The sequence below is a fragment of the Ranitomeya variabilis genome, chromosome 1, assembly GCF_051348905.1.
Source record: "Ranitomeya variabilis isolate aRanVar5 chromosome 1, aRanVar5.hap1, whole genome shotgun sequence".
Lineage (NCBI taxonomy): Eukaryota > Metazoa > Chordata > Amphibia > Anura > Dendrobatidae > Ranitomeya > Ranitomeya variabilis.
The window spans coordinates 1,039,153,454-1,039,166,897 of NC_135232.1; the positions used below are offsets into that span (position 1 = coordinate 1,039,153,454).

The window sequence follows — 13,444 nt, forward strand, 5'->3', positions numbered from 1 at the left end:
TGTGGTATACAGCCAGTGTGTCAGGGCTCTGTGTGGTATACAGCCAGTGTGTCAGGGCTCTGTGCGGTATACAGCCAGTGTGTCAGGGCTGTGTGCGGTATATGAGCAGTGAGTCAATGCTGTGTGCAGTTTACAGCCAGTGTGTCAGGGCTGTGTGTGGTATACAGCCAGTGTGTCAGGGCTCTGTGTGGTATACAGCCAGTGTGTCTGAGCTGTGTGTGGTACATGGCCAGTATGTCAGGGTTGTGTGCGGTATATGTCGCTGTGCTGGTAGCGGACGGATGTTGACAGTTATAAAGCGGCACAGTGCCATCAACTGTGTAGTAACTGCTGACAGGTACTCCATTTTGAATGAATGGAAGTGAATCTGCAATACTTTGCCATGTTCACTGCACAGCTGATGGAGCTGTGCTGCACTGCTCTGCAAAAGCGAACATCCAGCTGCCATTGTCACTGAGAATAGCTGATCAGTGCTGTTGCCAGGTGTCAGAAGCCCATGGATCTGATATCATTAGGATAGATCATAAATGTAAAAATAGCGCAGCAACCCTTTAATGAATTAGGCACATCATACTCCAGTGCTTTCTTCATTAAAGGGGTTTTCCACTAATCGGACAACCCCTTCTCAATTGGTACTATATATTCTATTTCCCTTTGTAAAATAACACCTACACTCACCTCCAGTGTCAACTGTGATGGCACTGGCTCTCCTAGGGCACATGTGACGCTGTTATGCCACGTGAGCCCTGCAGCCAATCAGCAGTCATTTTCCTATCACTCCCTTCAGACATAGCTGTCATCAGAAAAAATTGATAGCTGCTGCTGTCCTCTGACTTCTCCCAAATTTCTATTTCATCTGAATGAGGTGATAGGGAAACTTATTGGCTGCAGGGCTCATGTGTCATAACAACATCACACAAGCCCCGGAAAACCCAGTGCCATCACTGATTGAACACAAATAAGGAGGATTTGTGAATAATATGTACTGCTGGCATACCCTTATAATAGATCCAAGTCCAGACAGGCGGATATTCTTTATTCATTCAATGCTTTTTGAAGTGCTATAGACTTCTTCATCAGGACAAAATAAAGCATAGACTTACAACACAGTGTGGTTACATTTATAGTGGTAGGCGCTCAAATGATGTCACCAAATAGACACATGATGAACACATGTATCAAAGTTCATCAGAAAAAAAAATAAGCTGGACAAAAGCTTAGAACAATGATAAATTATCATCACCACACAAATAAAGATCAAAGAATAGATCTACCCATAGCAAAACATTTTTGTATTCCTGACCACAACATCATGGACATGAAATTGCTGGTACTAAAAGTTAACTTCCAATCTCAGAGACACAGAAGAGTGTGGGAAACAAACTTTGAATGACCTTTGACAGATTCATGACCTTTTGACACATTTGAGCAGGAATGAATGTGTCACATGGAGTTATGTCTTTTTACATCAATTAAGCAATGTGCTCCCCAGTTCTCCTGGGGCATCACAACCCTAGACTAGGCCTCAGAGGACAATAACACTTTCACACTCCTTATCTAGGAACAGCTCCAATATTTACTGCCACAACTGTTTCTCTCCTTTCCATCCTGATAGTTCTGCTTCACATCACTTGTCTCTTTACTGCACTATTCTATACCCTGTTGTGTATAAATATGTGATTCTTTAGTCTTTGCATCATATTATGCCTGATGAAGAGACCTTAGTAGTCTGGACAGCTTGCTATTTGTTACCATCTTTACAGTTAGCTATGAAAATGTATCAACTACTGATGATGACTCTCAAATTTCAATATTTTTCTATCTACTGGCTAACATCATACAAGTATATATTTTTTCTGTACCCTATAAATGTGGAACATAACTTTTAGCTCAATGCACATTACTATCTGGGAGTCATCTTCAATAACTACTTCTGGTTTCATCCTGACTTGATCTCTTCGAGGCTCTTATTTCAATTATTGTTGAAGAGAAAGATATGCGGGTCTGAAAAGACTTGGTGGTCATTGGTCAAAGAGGATGTCACATCATTTGACTGACAAATGCAAAAATGAGAAAGGGGCTAGCAGATCAAATTTTGGGGCAATTCAAATTTATACATGATCACAAGGGGCATTGCTGTGTGTTGTAAATCCACAAAAAATGTTATGTAATGTTAAAAATATTAATGCAAAACAACTGAATAGGAAACTAGTTATTACAGGTCTTGTTACCGAAAAAATAGCACTAAGACTGGTTTTGTTCATGCCTGTCTAAATAAGGGGTGTGTTGTAATCAGAGGCACCTCATTCATTAAGAGGAACACGCCACATAATGTATCAGGCACATCTAAAAAGTGGTGTGCAACTTTATGCATCTTTCCACAAATCTTACTGGCATAAGGTACACCACAGCCCGTCATGAGTAAAAAGTGCTGTGGCTTCATACTCCTATTCCACCGAGTCTTTCTCCAGCTCTGCCCATTTTGGTGTAGCTGGACAAAACTGGTGAGAAAATGCCAAAAGCGGTTTACTCCAGGCATAATCACTTTGACGAATTGGGCCATGTGTATGTTTCCCTTAGCCAAATTGGCACGTGTTAGCTAACTAGTTAGCCCCATTGTAGACTAGAGCTAATAATTTATAATAATAATAATAATTTTTTATTTATATAGAGCCAACATATTCCGCAGCACTTTACAATTAAGCGGGGACATGTACAGACAATAAATTCAATACAAGTTAAGACAATTTAAACAGTGACATTAGGGGTGAGGTCCCTGCTCGCAAGCTTACAATCTACAAGGAAATGGGGGGGACACAATAGGTGAAAAGTGCTTGTTATTTCAGGTCTGGCAATTATAATACATAGGGATTTTCATACAAAGCTGCATGATTCGGTCATCAGCCCTTGTGTTTAAGTGCAATAGTCAAGTATCAAGTGCAGTTATCGTGTGCATGGAGGGTGTGGAGACAGATGAATAGTAGGGTGCAGATTCAGAGTAATATTTGAAAGGAGGGAACAGGGCAAAGTTAGTTTACTGAGTAGTTGGTGTGGTAGGCTTGTTTGAAGAGATGGGTTTTCAAAGCGCGCTTGAATAGGTCGGGGCTAGGTATCAGTCTGATCGTCTGGGGAAGTGCATGCCAGAGAGCTCTTCCCAAGTTCTTGCTACTCAATAGCAAATCACATTGGACTAACAAACGCTGCCCCACATTTTTTTTTAAGTAACCCCCAAACAGCTACAGGGTCAGCCTCCATAGTTTGCATACCATATGATTGTTTGTGGAAATATTTTGATTTGCACTAGCTGATATAATGCCGTGTTGTAATTTCCTTGCCTGAATAACTGAATAACTGTTTCTGTTTTCAGGATATGGCAAAATATGGATGGATGATGTTCAATGTCATGGAGGTGAAAGGTCTATCAAAGACTGTACATTCAGAGGCTGGGGGTTAACAGACTGCTCTCATCGGGAAGATGTTGGAGTCATATGTGCTGTATAAACATATATTTTATTTTTATCAACATTTATTTTTTGTTTTAGCAACTGATATAATTTCCAGTCAGTAATAGATAGATAGACTGCAAATTTACAAATTACAAGTCGATGCTGACCAATTTACTGCATCAATATGCTTTTAAATGGTTACAGAGAAATGGTGCAGCAATGAAGTAATTGTACCTCCACTCATTATAAAATTTACAAAATTGAAGAAATTGCTAATTTTATGCATATATGTTTGTGAGGAGCTCTGATTTTGGCTGAAGAGTCAGAATATGTGGTATTAATTAATTAAACACAGACTTTTCATAACAGTACATTATTTTTTTATCAAAATGCAACTTGAAAATGTTCTGATTTAATACTAATGTTCCATTACAGCTATTTTCAGTTTTGGTCAATGTTGGCTCATCCAAAAAATTTCTGTAAATGCTTCTTAAGTAATATAGAAAAAACTCATTTTTTCCAACTTTAATTGTTAATATCTTGTAGAAAGAAGTGATTAGAAACCGAAGCACTAACTTTTTGTTTACACTTTTTCAGCTATAATCAGAGAAAATTTTCTAATATAGAGGCAATTGGTATACTTGTATTTTTTGGTATTCTGTATGTTATGTAAAAAAATAAAGCAATACTTTTAAATTTGTTTTTTTTTTCTGCAGCTTGCATGCATTAAAATACATTAAAAGCAGCTGAATGCTTAGCGTAATTAATGACAGTCCATCTAAGCTCAATTCAGATCATAATAAATCTAAACTGAGGAGTCAAAAAAACAGCATCCTGTAATGACACTTGAAGGCATTGACTAACTTGGGCTACAGATGCAAAACTAGTACGTTTAATTACAATTTTTTTTTACATATTTCATGCACTGAAAAGAAAAAAGATACAAAAGTGTACATAGCTTTAAAAAGAAGAATCTGTCAGCAAGATTTCATGACTCCACCTATTTACAGTATATGTACATGTAGCTGTTTCAAAGATAAGTTCAGCTATACCATTATATGGCCGTCAGTTCCTTATTTACCAGGAAATCAGAATTTGAATTTATATACAAATGACACAGAAGAGCTGAAGACTCTGTCACTCCAGCTCTATTAGCCAAGTAGTGCGGCCTCATAATACTTGACTGACAACTTCTATGCTGTATGAATTCAGGTAAAGGAGCCATCAGTCAAGTAGGAGAAGGCGTTGCTGGGCGGGGAAAAGAGCTGGAGTGGCAGAGGCTTCAAATCTACAGCCTCATTTTCATATCAATTCAAACGCTGATTTCTCATAATGGAAGAACAGACTGGCCCTGTAAAGATATTGCTGGACTTGTCTGACAAAGAGTTACAAGTGTATATAAATAGTTTTGAGTGTGAAATCCTGCTGCAGATTTCCTTTAAGTCTATGGTTGTGAGAAGTCAAGCAAGAAGTCACCAGTTATAACACAAAAGTTGAGCTTTAACCTTTACCAATCATTCGTTATTTAAATGCCTGTTTACAGGCACTCCAAAAAAAACAAAACACTGAGTGAACTATAACACTGGTCAACAGCATTTTTGGTGCCAAAGATATTTCATCGAATTTAGGGTATTTTTGGGGTGCTGATTCTGAATATGTCATCAGTTTTGCCAGATTGGCTCAAGTTTTTGAGATTTTTGGTATCTTATTTATAGCACTTGTTGGTAAATGCGACGCATCATCTCATTAATTTCTTTGGATTAGTACTTGAACTGAGCAGTTCTCAATATAGTTTTGTGTTAATTAGTGTTCTAAAAGTTTGTTCATAGCTTGATTTTTGCACTAACTTTATGTTGTTGTCTGTTTTCCAGTGAAAAGCATGAACTCATCAAGAAGAAGTTGTCTTAACGATCCAGACTCATTCTGTTACATTTGTGGTGAATACACACTGCCAAAACGTAGAAGAAACATAACAGACTTCGTAAAAAAAGTGTATTTTGCCTATTTTGGGGTTATGCTTGGGGACCAAGACAAGTTTTGGGCACCACACATAGTGTGCAAAGCATGTATCGAATTATTACGAAAATGGAGCAAAGGACAAAGAAAAAGCTTCAAATTTGGTGTTCCAATGGTGTGGAGAGAGCCAAAAAATCATCATGATGACTGTTATTTATGGTAAACACAGGTACAGGCACATCTTCACAATGAGGGACAGGCCTTCTTGCAGATTCCATGTTACTCCCATTTTCGTTTCTTATGCTTATTGAATCCTTGCACTTGCACTGCACAGAAATAACAGTCATCATGATGATTTTTTGGCTCTCTCCACACCATTGGAACACCAAATTTGAAGCTTTTTCTTTGTCCTTTGCTCCATTTTCGTAATAATTCGATACATGCTTTGCACACTATGTGTGGTGCCCAAAACTTGTCTTGGTCCCCAAGCATAACCCCAAAATAGGCAAAATACACTTTTTTTACGAAGTCTGTTATGTTTCTTCTATGTTTTGGCAGTGTGTATTCACCACAAATGTAACAGAATGAGTCTGGATCGTTAAGACAACTTCTTCTTGATGAGTTCATGCTTTTCACTGGAAAACAGACAACAACATAAAGTTAGTGCAAAAATCAAGCTATGAACAAACTTTTAGAACACTAATTAACACAAAACTATATTGAGAACTGCTCAGTTCAAGTACTAATCCAAAGAAATTAATGAGATGATGCGTCGCATTTACCAACAAGTGCTATAAATAGGATACCAAAAATCTCAAAAACTTGAGCCAATCTGGCAAAACTGATAGCATATTCAGAATCAGCACCCCAAAAATACCCCAAATTCATTAAAATATTTTGGACACCAGAAAAACATTTTTTTTTTGTTGACCTGTGTAATACATCGTTCAGTGCACATAGACTGCCATTGTTCTTGGCCATGGGAGTCCAGTTTTTCCAGGATGACGCACTGCCAAAAAAGATTATCTTTTTTGCTGTGTGTTGAGAGTTTTGAGAGTTCATTGGGTGATTAGTAGCCTTAAAAATTCTTGTTTCACAATATTTTGAAGAACACTCATTCACAATTATCTTGTAGTGTAAATTCAGCTTAAAGCCTCTATCAGATAAACATAAAATTATATGTAAAAATGTGAATCCACATTATAGACATATAATGAAACAGAATGCATCAGTATTCCATCCGTGTTTGATCAGTTTTTGCACCAATATTTGCATTTACTGCTATTATTTCCTATTGGGAAAAGTAGATCTGTAGATTATTAGATCCCGATGGAATCCTGATCCTTGTCAGCCCTCTCTCTAGACTTCAATAAACATGTGAGCATATTCTATCTGCAAAATGGGTGGAAGTAGCACATGCTGAGATTTAAAAAAATAAAACAGATGAAAAAATCTGGGCACGTAATTAACTCTATTAGTTTACATTTCACTGTATTTCAAACTGGAAACAAAATGACTAAACACAGATTACAAAAGCAACAGTCTGAAGGAGGCTTAATAAATATATTTTAGTAGAAAAAATGCAATAATTTAAAAATAAAATTAATATTTTCCTTCTAACCTCTACCATTTTGTTTGACCTCTATTTATACAATATAGTTCGAATGTAAAAGGAAAATGCAGAGGCTCTAGCCTAAAAGTAAGATTTAATTTTTTCAAGCTTCACCAACCACTTAGTCATTGTACTGGACTAATAGTTTTATAACAATTTGAAATCATTAAGCTATTTAAAATCATTAGTAAAGCAAAATGCCTTTCAAAGTTACCCAGGATTATAAAACACAGCAGTTAGATTAGAGTGAAATAACTTGAAAGCAGTGATTTGGCAAAACTTGTTACCTAGGATGTGCAATCCGACACAGCGGGGCAGCAGGCAACGCAATGAGTCCTTGAAAAGTCGGTGTTCAACAATTTAATTGCTTTACACATGTTGAAATCAGGAAGCTGTTTGGTTATTATGGACAGATTTTATTTATCTTTTTATTTTTTGATTTAAGAAGCAAACAAAGCCATAGAAATGGAGTATGCTATACAGAACAAAACACCGAGACATTGTTCAAAGTAAAGTGAGGAGTTAGACAAGGCTGAACAAGGAAGGATGAATCCAGCTCAAGAAGTCTTCATGATTATGGATGACTCATGATTAACCCCTTAACGACCTTTGACGCATACGCTGCGTCATGAAAGTCGGTGCCAAAACGACCTATGACGCAGCGTATGCGTCATGGAATGATCGCGTCCCTGCAGATCGGGTGAAGGGGTTAACTCCTATTTTACCCGATCTGCAGGGAGAGGGGGAGTGGTGCTTCAGCCCAGGGGGGGTGGCTTCACCCCCCCGTGGCTACGATCGCTCTGAATGGCTGTTGAAAGTGAAACTGCCAATCAGAGCGATTTGTAATATTTCACCTAAAAAACTGGTGAAATATTACAATCCAGCCATGGCCGATGCTGCAATAACATCGGCCATGGCTGGAAATACTAAAGTGCCCCCCCCCACACCCACCGATCGCCCCCCCCAGTGCTCCGTTAGTCCTCCGGTCCCCTCCGTCCGCCTGCCGGCTCCCCCGTCCTGCTGTCCGCTCCCTCCTTGCTCAGATCCCCCCCCCTGTGCTCCGATCACCCCCCCTGTGCTCCGATCCACCCCCCCACCACCCCTTCATACTTACCGATCCTCCCGGTGTCCGGCCGTCTCCTCCCTGGGCGCCGCCATCTTGGAAAATGGCGGGCGCATGCTCAGTGCGCCCGCCGAATCTGCCAGTCGGCAGATTCCTTACAGGTACATTTTGATCGCTGTGGTAGGTTCTATCACAGCGATCAAAATAAAAAAAATAATAAATAACCCCCCCCCCCTTTATCACCCCCATAGGGACAATAATAAAATAAAGAATTTTTTTTTTTTTTTTTCCACTAGGGTTAGGGTTAGAACTAGGGTTAGAACTAGGGGTAGGGTTAGGGGTAGGGTTAGGGTTAAGGGTAGGGTTAGGGGTAGGGTTATGGCATGTGCACACAGAGCGGATCGGCCGCGGATCCGCAGCGGATCGGCCGCGGATCCGCAGCGGATCGGCAGCGGATCGGCAGCGGATTGGCAGCGGATTGGCCGCGGATCCGCAGCGGATTGGCAGCGGATTGGCCGCGGATCCGCAGCGGATTGGCAGCGGACCCGCAGCGGATCGGCCGCGGATCCGCCGCGGATCCGCAACGGATCGGCAGCGGATCCGCAGCGGATCCGCAGCGGATCGGCAGCGGATCCGCAACGGATCGGCAGCGGATCCGCAGCGGATCCGCAGCGGATCCGCAGCGGATCCGCAGCGGATTGGCCGCGGATCCGCAGCGGATTGGCAGCGGATCCGCAGCGGATTGGCCGCGGATCCGCAGCGGATTGGCAGCGGATTGGCCGCGGATCCGCAGCGGATTGGCCGCTGCGAATTCGAAGCAGTTTTCCATCAGGTTTACAGTACCATGCACACCTAAGGAAAACCAAATCCGCTGTGCCCATGGTGCGGAAAATTCCGTGCAGAAACGCTGCGTTGTATTTTCCGCAGCATGTCAATTCTTTGTGCGGATTCCGCAGCGTTTTACACCTGTTCCTCAATAGGAATCCGCAGGTGAAATCCGCACAAAAAAACACTGGAAATCTGCTGTAAATCCGCAGGTAAAACGCAGTGCCTTTTACCTGCAGATTTTTCAAAAATCGTGCGGAAAAATCTCACACGAATCCGCAACGTGGGCACATAGCCTTAGGGTTAGGGTTGGAATTAGAGTTAGGGTTGGAATTAGGGCTAGGGTTTGAAATAGGGTTAAGATTAGGCTTGTGGTTAGGGTTACGGATAGGGTTAGGGGTGTGTTGGGGTTACAGTTGTGGTTAGGGTTGGGATTAGGGTTACGGTTGGGATTAGGGTTAGGATTAGGGTTGGAATTAGGGTTACGGGTGTGTTGCGGTTAGGGTTGTGGTTAGGGGTGTGTTGGGGTTAGGGTTGTGATTAGGGTTATGGCTACAGTTGGGATTAGGATTAGGGGTGTGTTGGGGTTAGTGTTGAAGTTAGAATTGAGGGGTTTCCACTGTTTAGGCACATCAGGGGTCGCCAAACGCAACATGGCGCCACCATTGATTCCAGCCAATCTTGCGTTCAAAAAGTCAAATGGTGCTCCCGCCCTTCCAAGCCCCGACGTGCGCCCAAACAGTGGTTTACCCCCACATTTGGGGTACCAGCGTACTCAGGACAAACTGGGCAACAACTGTTGGGGTCCAATTTCTCCTGTTACCCTTGCAAAAATAAAAAATTACTTGCTAAAACATAATTTTTGAGGAAAGAACAATTATTTTTTATTTTCACGGCTCTGCGTTATAAACTTCTGTGAAGCACTTGGGGGTTGAAAGTGCTCACCACACATCTAGATAAGTTCCTTTGGGGGTCTAGTTTCCAAAATGGGGTCACTTGTGGGGTGTTTCTACTGTTTAGGCACATCAGGGGCTCTGCAAATGCAATGTGACGCCCGCAGACCATTCCATCAAAGTCTGCATTTCAAATGTCACTACTTCCCTTCCGAGCCCTGACGTGCGCCCAAATAGTGGTTTACCCCCACATATGGGGTATCAGCGTACTCAGGACAAATTGGACAACAACGTCCGTGGTCCAGTTTCTCCTTTTACCGCTGGGAAAATAAAAAAATTGTTGCTAAAAGATCATTTTTGTGACTAAAAAGTTAAATGTTCATTTTTTACTTCCATGTTGCTTCTGCTGCTGTGAAACACCTGAAGGGTTAATAAACTTCTTGAATGTGGTTTTGAGCACCTTGAGGGGTGCAGTTTTTAGAATGGTGTCACTTTTGGGTATTTTCAGCCATATAGAACCCTCAAAATGACTTCAAATGTGAGGTGGTCCCTAAAAAAAATGGTTTTGTAAATTTTGTTGTAAAAATAAGAAATCACTGGTCAAATTTTAACCCTTATAACTTCCTAGCAAAAAAAAAAAATGTTTCCAAAATTGTGCTGATGTAAAGTAGACATGTGGGAAACGTTATTTATTAACTATTTTGTGTCACATAACTCTCTGGTTTAACAGAATAAAAATTCAAAATGTGAAAATTGCGAAATTTTCAAATTTTTTGCCAAATTTCCATTTTTTTCACAAATAAACTCAGAAATTATCGACCTAAATTTACCACTAACATGAAGCCCAATATGTCACGAAAAAACAATCTCAGAATCGCTAGGATCCGTTGAAGCGTTCCTGAGTTATTACCTCATAAAGGGACACTGGTCAGAATTTCAAAAAACGGCAAGGTCATTAAGGCCAAAATAGGCTGGGTCATGAAGGGGTTAAGAGTGCTACAAGCACCTGGAATGCGTAGATAATTTCACCACTCTAAGATGAATGTTTACCATATTTCCTTTGGTTTGTACTTACTTGAATAAAAGAATACTGCTTATCCGCTTATCCATTGGGATGGATTCATCCTTCCTTGTTCATACTAAAGTGTAGTGGTAGAATTGCTTTCCATGCTCCAAACTGCAGAGGATACTTTCCTATTTATTATATCAGATAAAGGCTTTCCCGGCATATGTCAGCTGTTTTGAACAGCTAAGGTGTGCCTCTAAAAGCCGTGGGTGGAATCATGATCAACCAGTGGCTGTTAACCTGTTCAATGCCACTGTCAATCTCTGACAGCGACATTTAACTCACGCTTGCCGAAAGGGCGCCAGAAATCCCGCCCATCTGTGACCCCTATTATTTATTTAATTTACTCATTTATATGGCGCCATTAATTCCACAGCGCTTAACAAACATTACTGACACTGTCCCCATTGGGGCTGACAGTCTAGTTTCCCTATCAGTATGTCTTTGGAATGTGGGAGGAAAGTGGAGTACCTGTAGGAAACCCATGCAAACACAGGGAGAACATACAAACTCTTTTCAGATGTTGTCTGCCCAAGGATCTCAGGACCCTAGTGCTGCAAGGCTGCAGTGCTAACCACTGCGCGACCGTGCTGCCCATGATCGCGAATAACCGATGGGTTGGCATGACAACCAGAGGTCTCCAGCAGACCTCTATGATTATCATAGCCGGATTGCTATGAGCGTCGCCCATTGGACGGCGCTCATAACAAGTGAGAATTTCAGCTACACACAGGCAATCTGATGATCACCAGTGTGTAGCTTAGAAAACTGCATCTTCCAGTCTCCCATGGAGACTATTGAAGCATGCAAAAAGTAAAAAAAGGTTTTAAAAATATATATTTAAAAAATATATATATAAAAGTTCAAATCACCCCCCTTTTGCCACATTCAAAATAAAACAATAAAAAATCAAACAAACACATATTTGGTATCACTGCGTTCAGAATCACCAGATCTATCAATATAAAAAAGAATTAACCCTATCGGTAGATGGCGTAGCAAGAAAAAAATTCAAAATGCCAGAATGACTTTTTTTGTTGCCGCCACATTGCATTTAAAATGCAATAACGGGTGATCAAAAGATCGTATCTACACCAAAATGGTATCAATAAAATCGTCAGCTCGGCGAGGAAACAATAAGCCTTCACCCAAAATCAAAGTTAGGATTTTTTTTTCACCACTTAAATAAAAAAGAACTTAGACACTTTTGGTGTCTATGAACTCTTAATGACCTGTAGAATCATAATGGCAGGTCAGGTTTAGCATTTAGTGAACATGGTAAAAACAAAGCAAAAAACAACTGTGGAATTGGATTTTTTTTGCAATTGGAATTTTTTTCTCGCTTTCCAGTTCACAATATGTTAAAACCAATAGTACCCTCACAACGAGCCCTCACGAGGCGATTTTGACCTAAAAATAAAAGTGAAGGAGTTAATGCGGCACCGCGTTCAAAAAATTTGGGGCTAAAAGATCATTTTTGTGGGAAAAAATGTGATTTTTTTTATTTTCACAGCTCTACGTTATAAACTTCTGCAAAGTACTTGGGGGTTCAAACTGCTCACCAAACATCTAGATAATTTCCTTGAAGGTTCTAGTTTCAAAAATGGCATCACTTTTTTGGGGTTTCAACTGTTAAGGCACATCAGGGGCTCTTCAAACGTGACATGGCGTCCACTTTCAAATCCAGCCAATTTTGTGTTTAAAAAGTGAAACGGTGCTCATTCCATTCTGAGCTCTGCCGTGCATCCAAACAGTGATTTTCCCCCACATATGGGGTATCATCATACTGAGGAGAAATTGCACAACAACTTTTGGGGTCCAATTTCTCCTGTTACTCTTGTGAAAGTAAAAAATTGGGGGCTGAAAGATCATTTTTTGGAAAAAAATGTGATTTTTTATTTTCATAGCTCTACATTATAAACTTCCACCAAGCACTTTTGGCTTAAAATTGCTCACTACACATCTAGATAATTTCCTTGAGGGGTATAGTTTCCAAAATGGGATCACTTATAGGGGTTTTACACTGTTTAGTTACATCAGGAGCTCTCCAAATGCGATATGGCATCAGCTAATTATTGCAGCAAATTTTACATGAAAAAAGTCAAATGGCGCTCCTTCCCTTCTGAGCCCTGACATGCGCATATATGTGGTATCAGCATGTTTAGGAGAAATCGCACTACAAATTTGTTCATTTCTTCCTGTTACACTTGTCAAAATAAAAAAATGGGGTTTAAATTTAAATTTTAGCTAAAAAAGTTAAATGCTAATTTTTCCTTTCACATTCCATTAATTCCTGTGAAACACGTGAAGGATTAATACACTTTTTGAATGTGGTTTTGAACAACTTGAGGGGTGCAGTTTTTAGAATTGTGTCACTTTTAGTATTTCCTCTCTTATAGACCCCTCAAATTCACTTCAAATGTGATGTGGTCCCTAAAAAAATGGTTTAGTAAATTTTGCTGGAAAAAGGAGAAATAAGTGGTCAACTTTGAACCCTTATAATTTCCTGACAAAAAACACGTGTTTAAAAAATTGTGCTATTGCAAAGTAGACATGTGGGAAATAGTATTTATTAACTATTTT

At 40.2% G+C, this 13,444-nt stretch overlaps 1 protein-coding gene across 1 annotated transcript in view; it reads left to right on the top strand.

Moving 5' to 3' along the window:
* LOC143793080 (macrophage scavenger receptor types I and II-like) overlaps positions 1 to 4,184 on the top strand; it is a 60,963-nt gene extending 56,779 nt beyond the window's left edge. The window contains exon 10 of the mRNA XM_077279706.1: positions 3,368 to 4,184. Within this exon, the coding sequence (XP_077135821.1) occupies positions 3,368 to 3,501 (134 nt within the window). The 3' untranslated portion in view covers positions 3,502 to 4,184. The remainder of the gene's footprint in view (positions 1 to 3,367) is intronic.
* Positions 4,185 to 13,444: the final 9,260 nt, after the last annotated feature.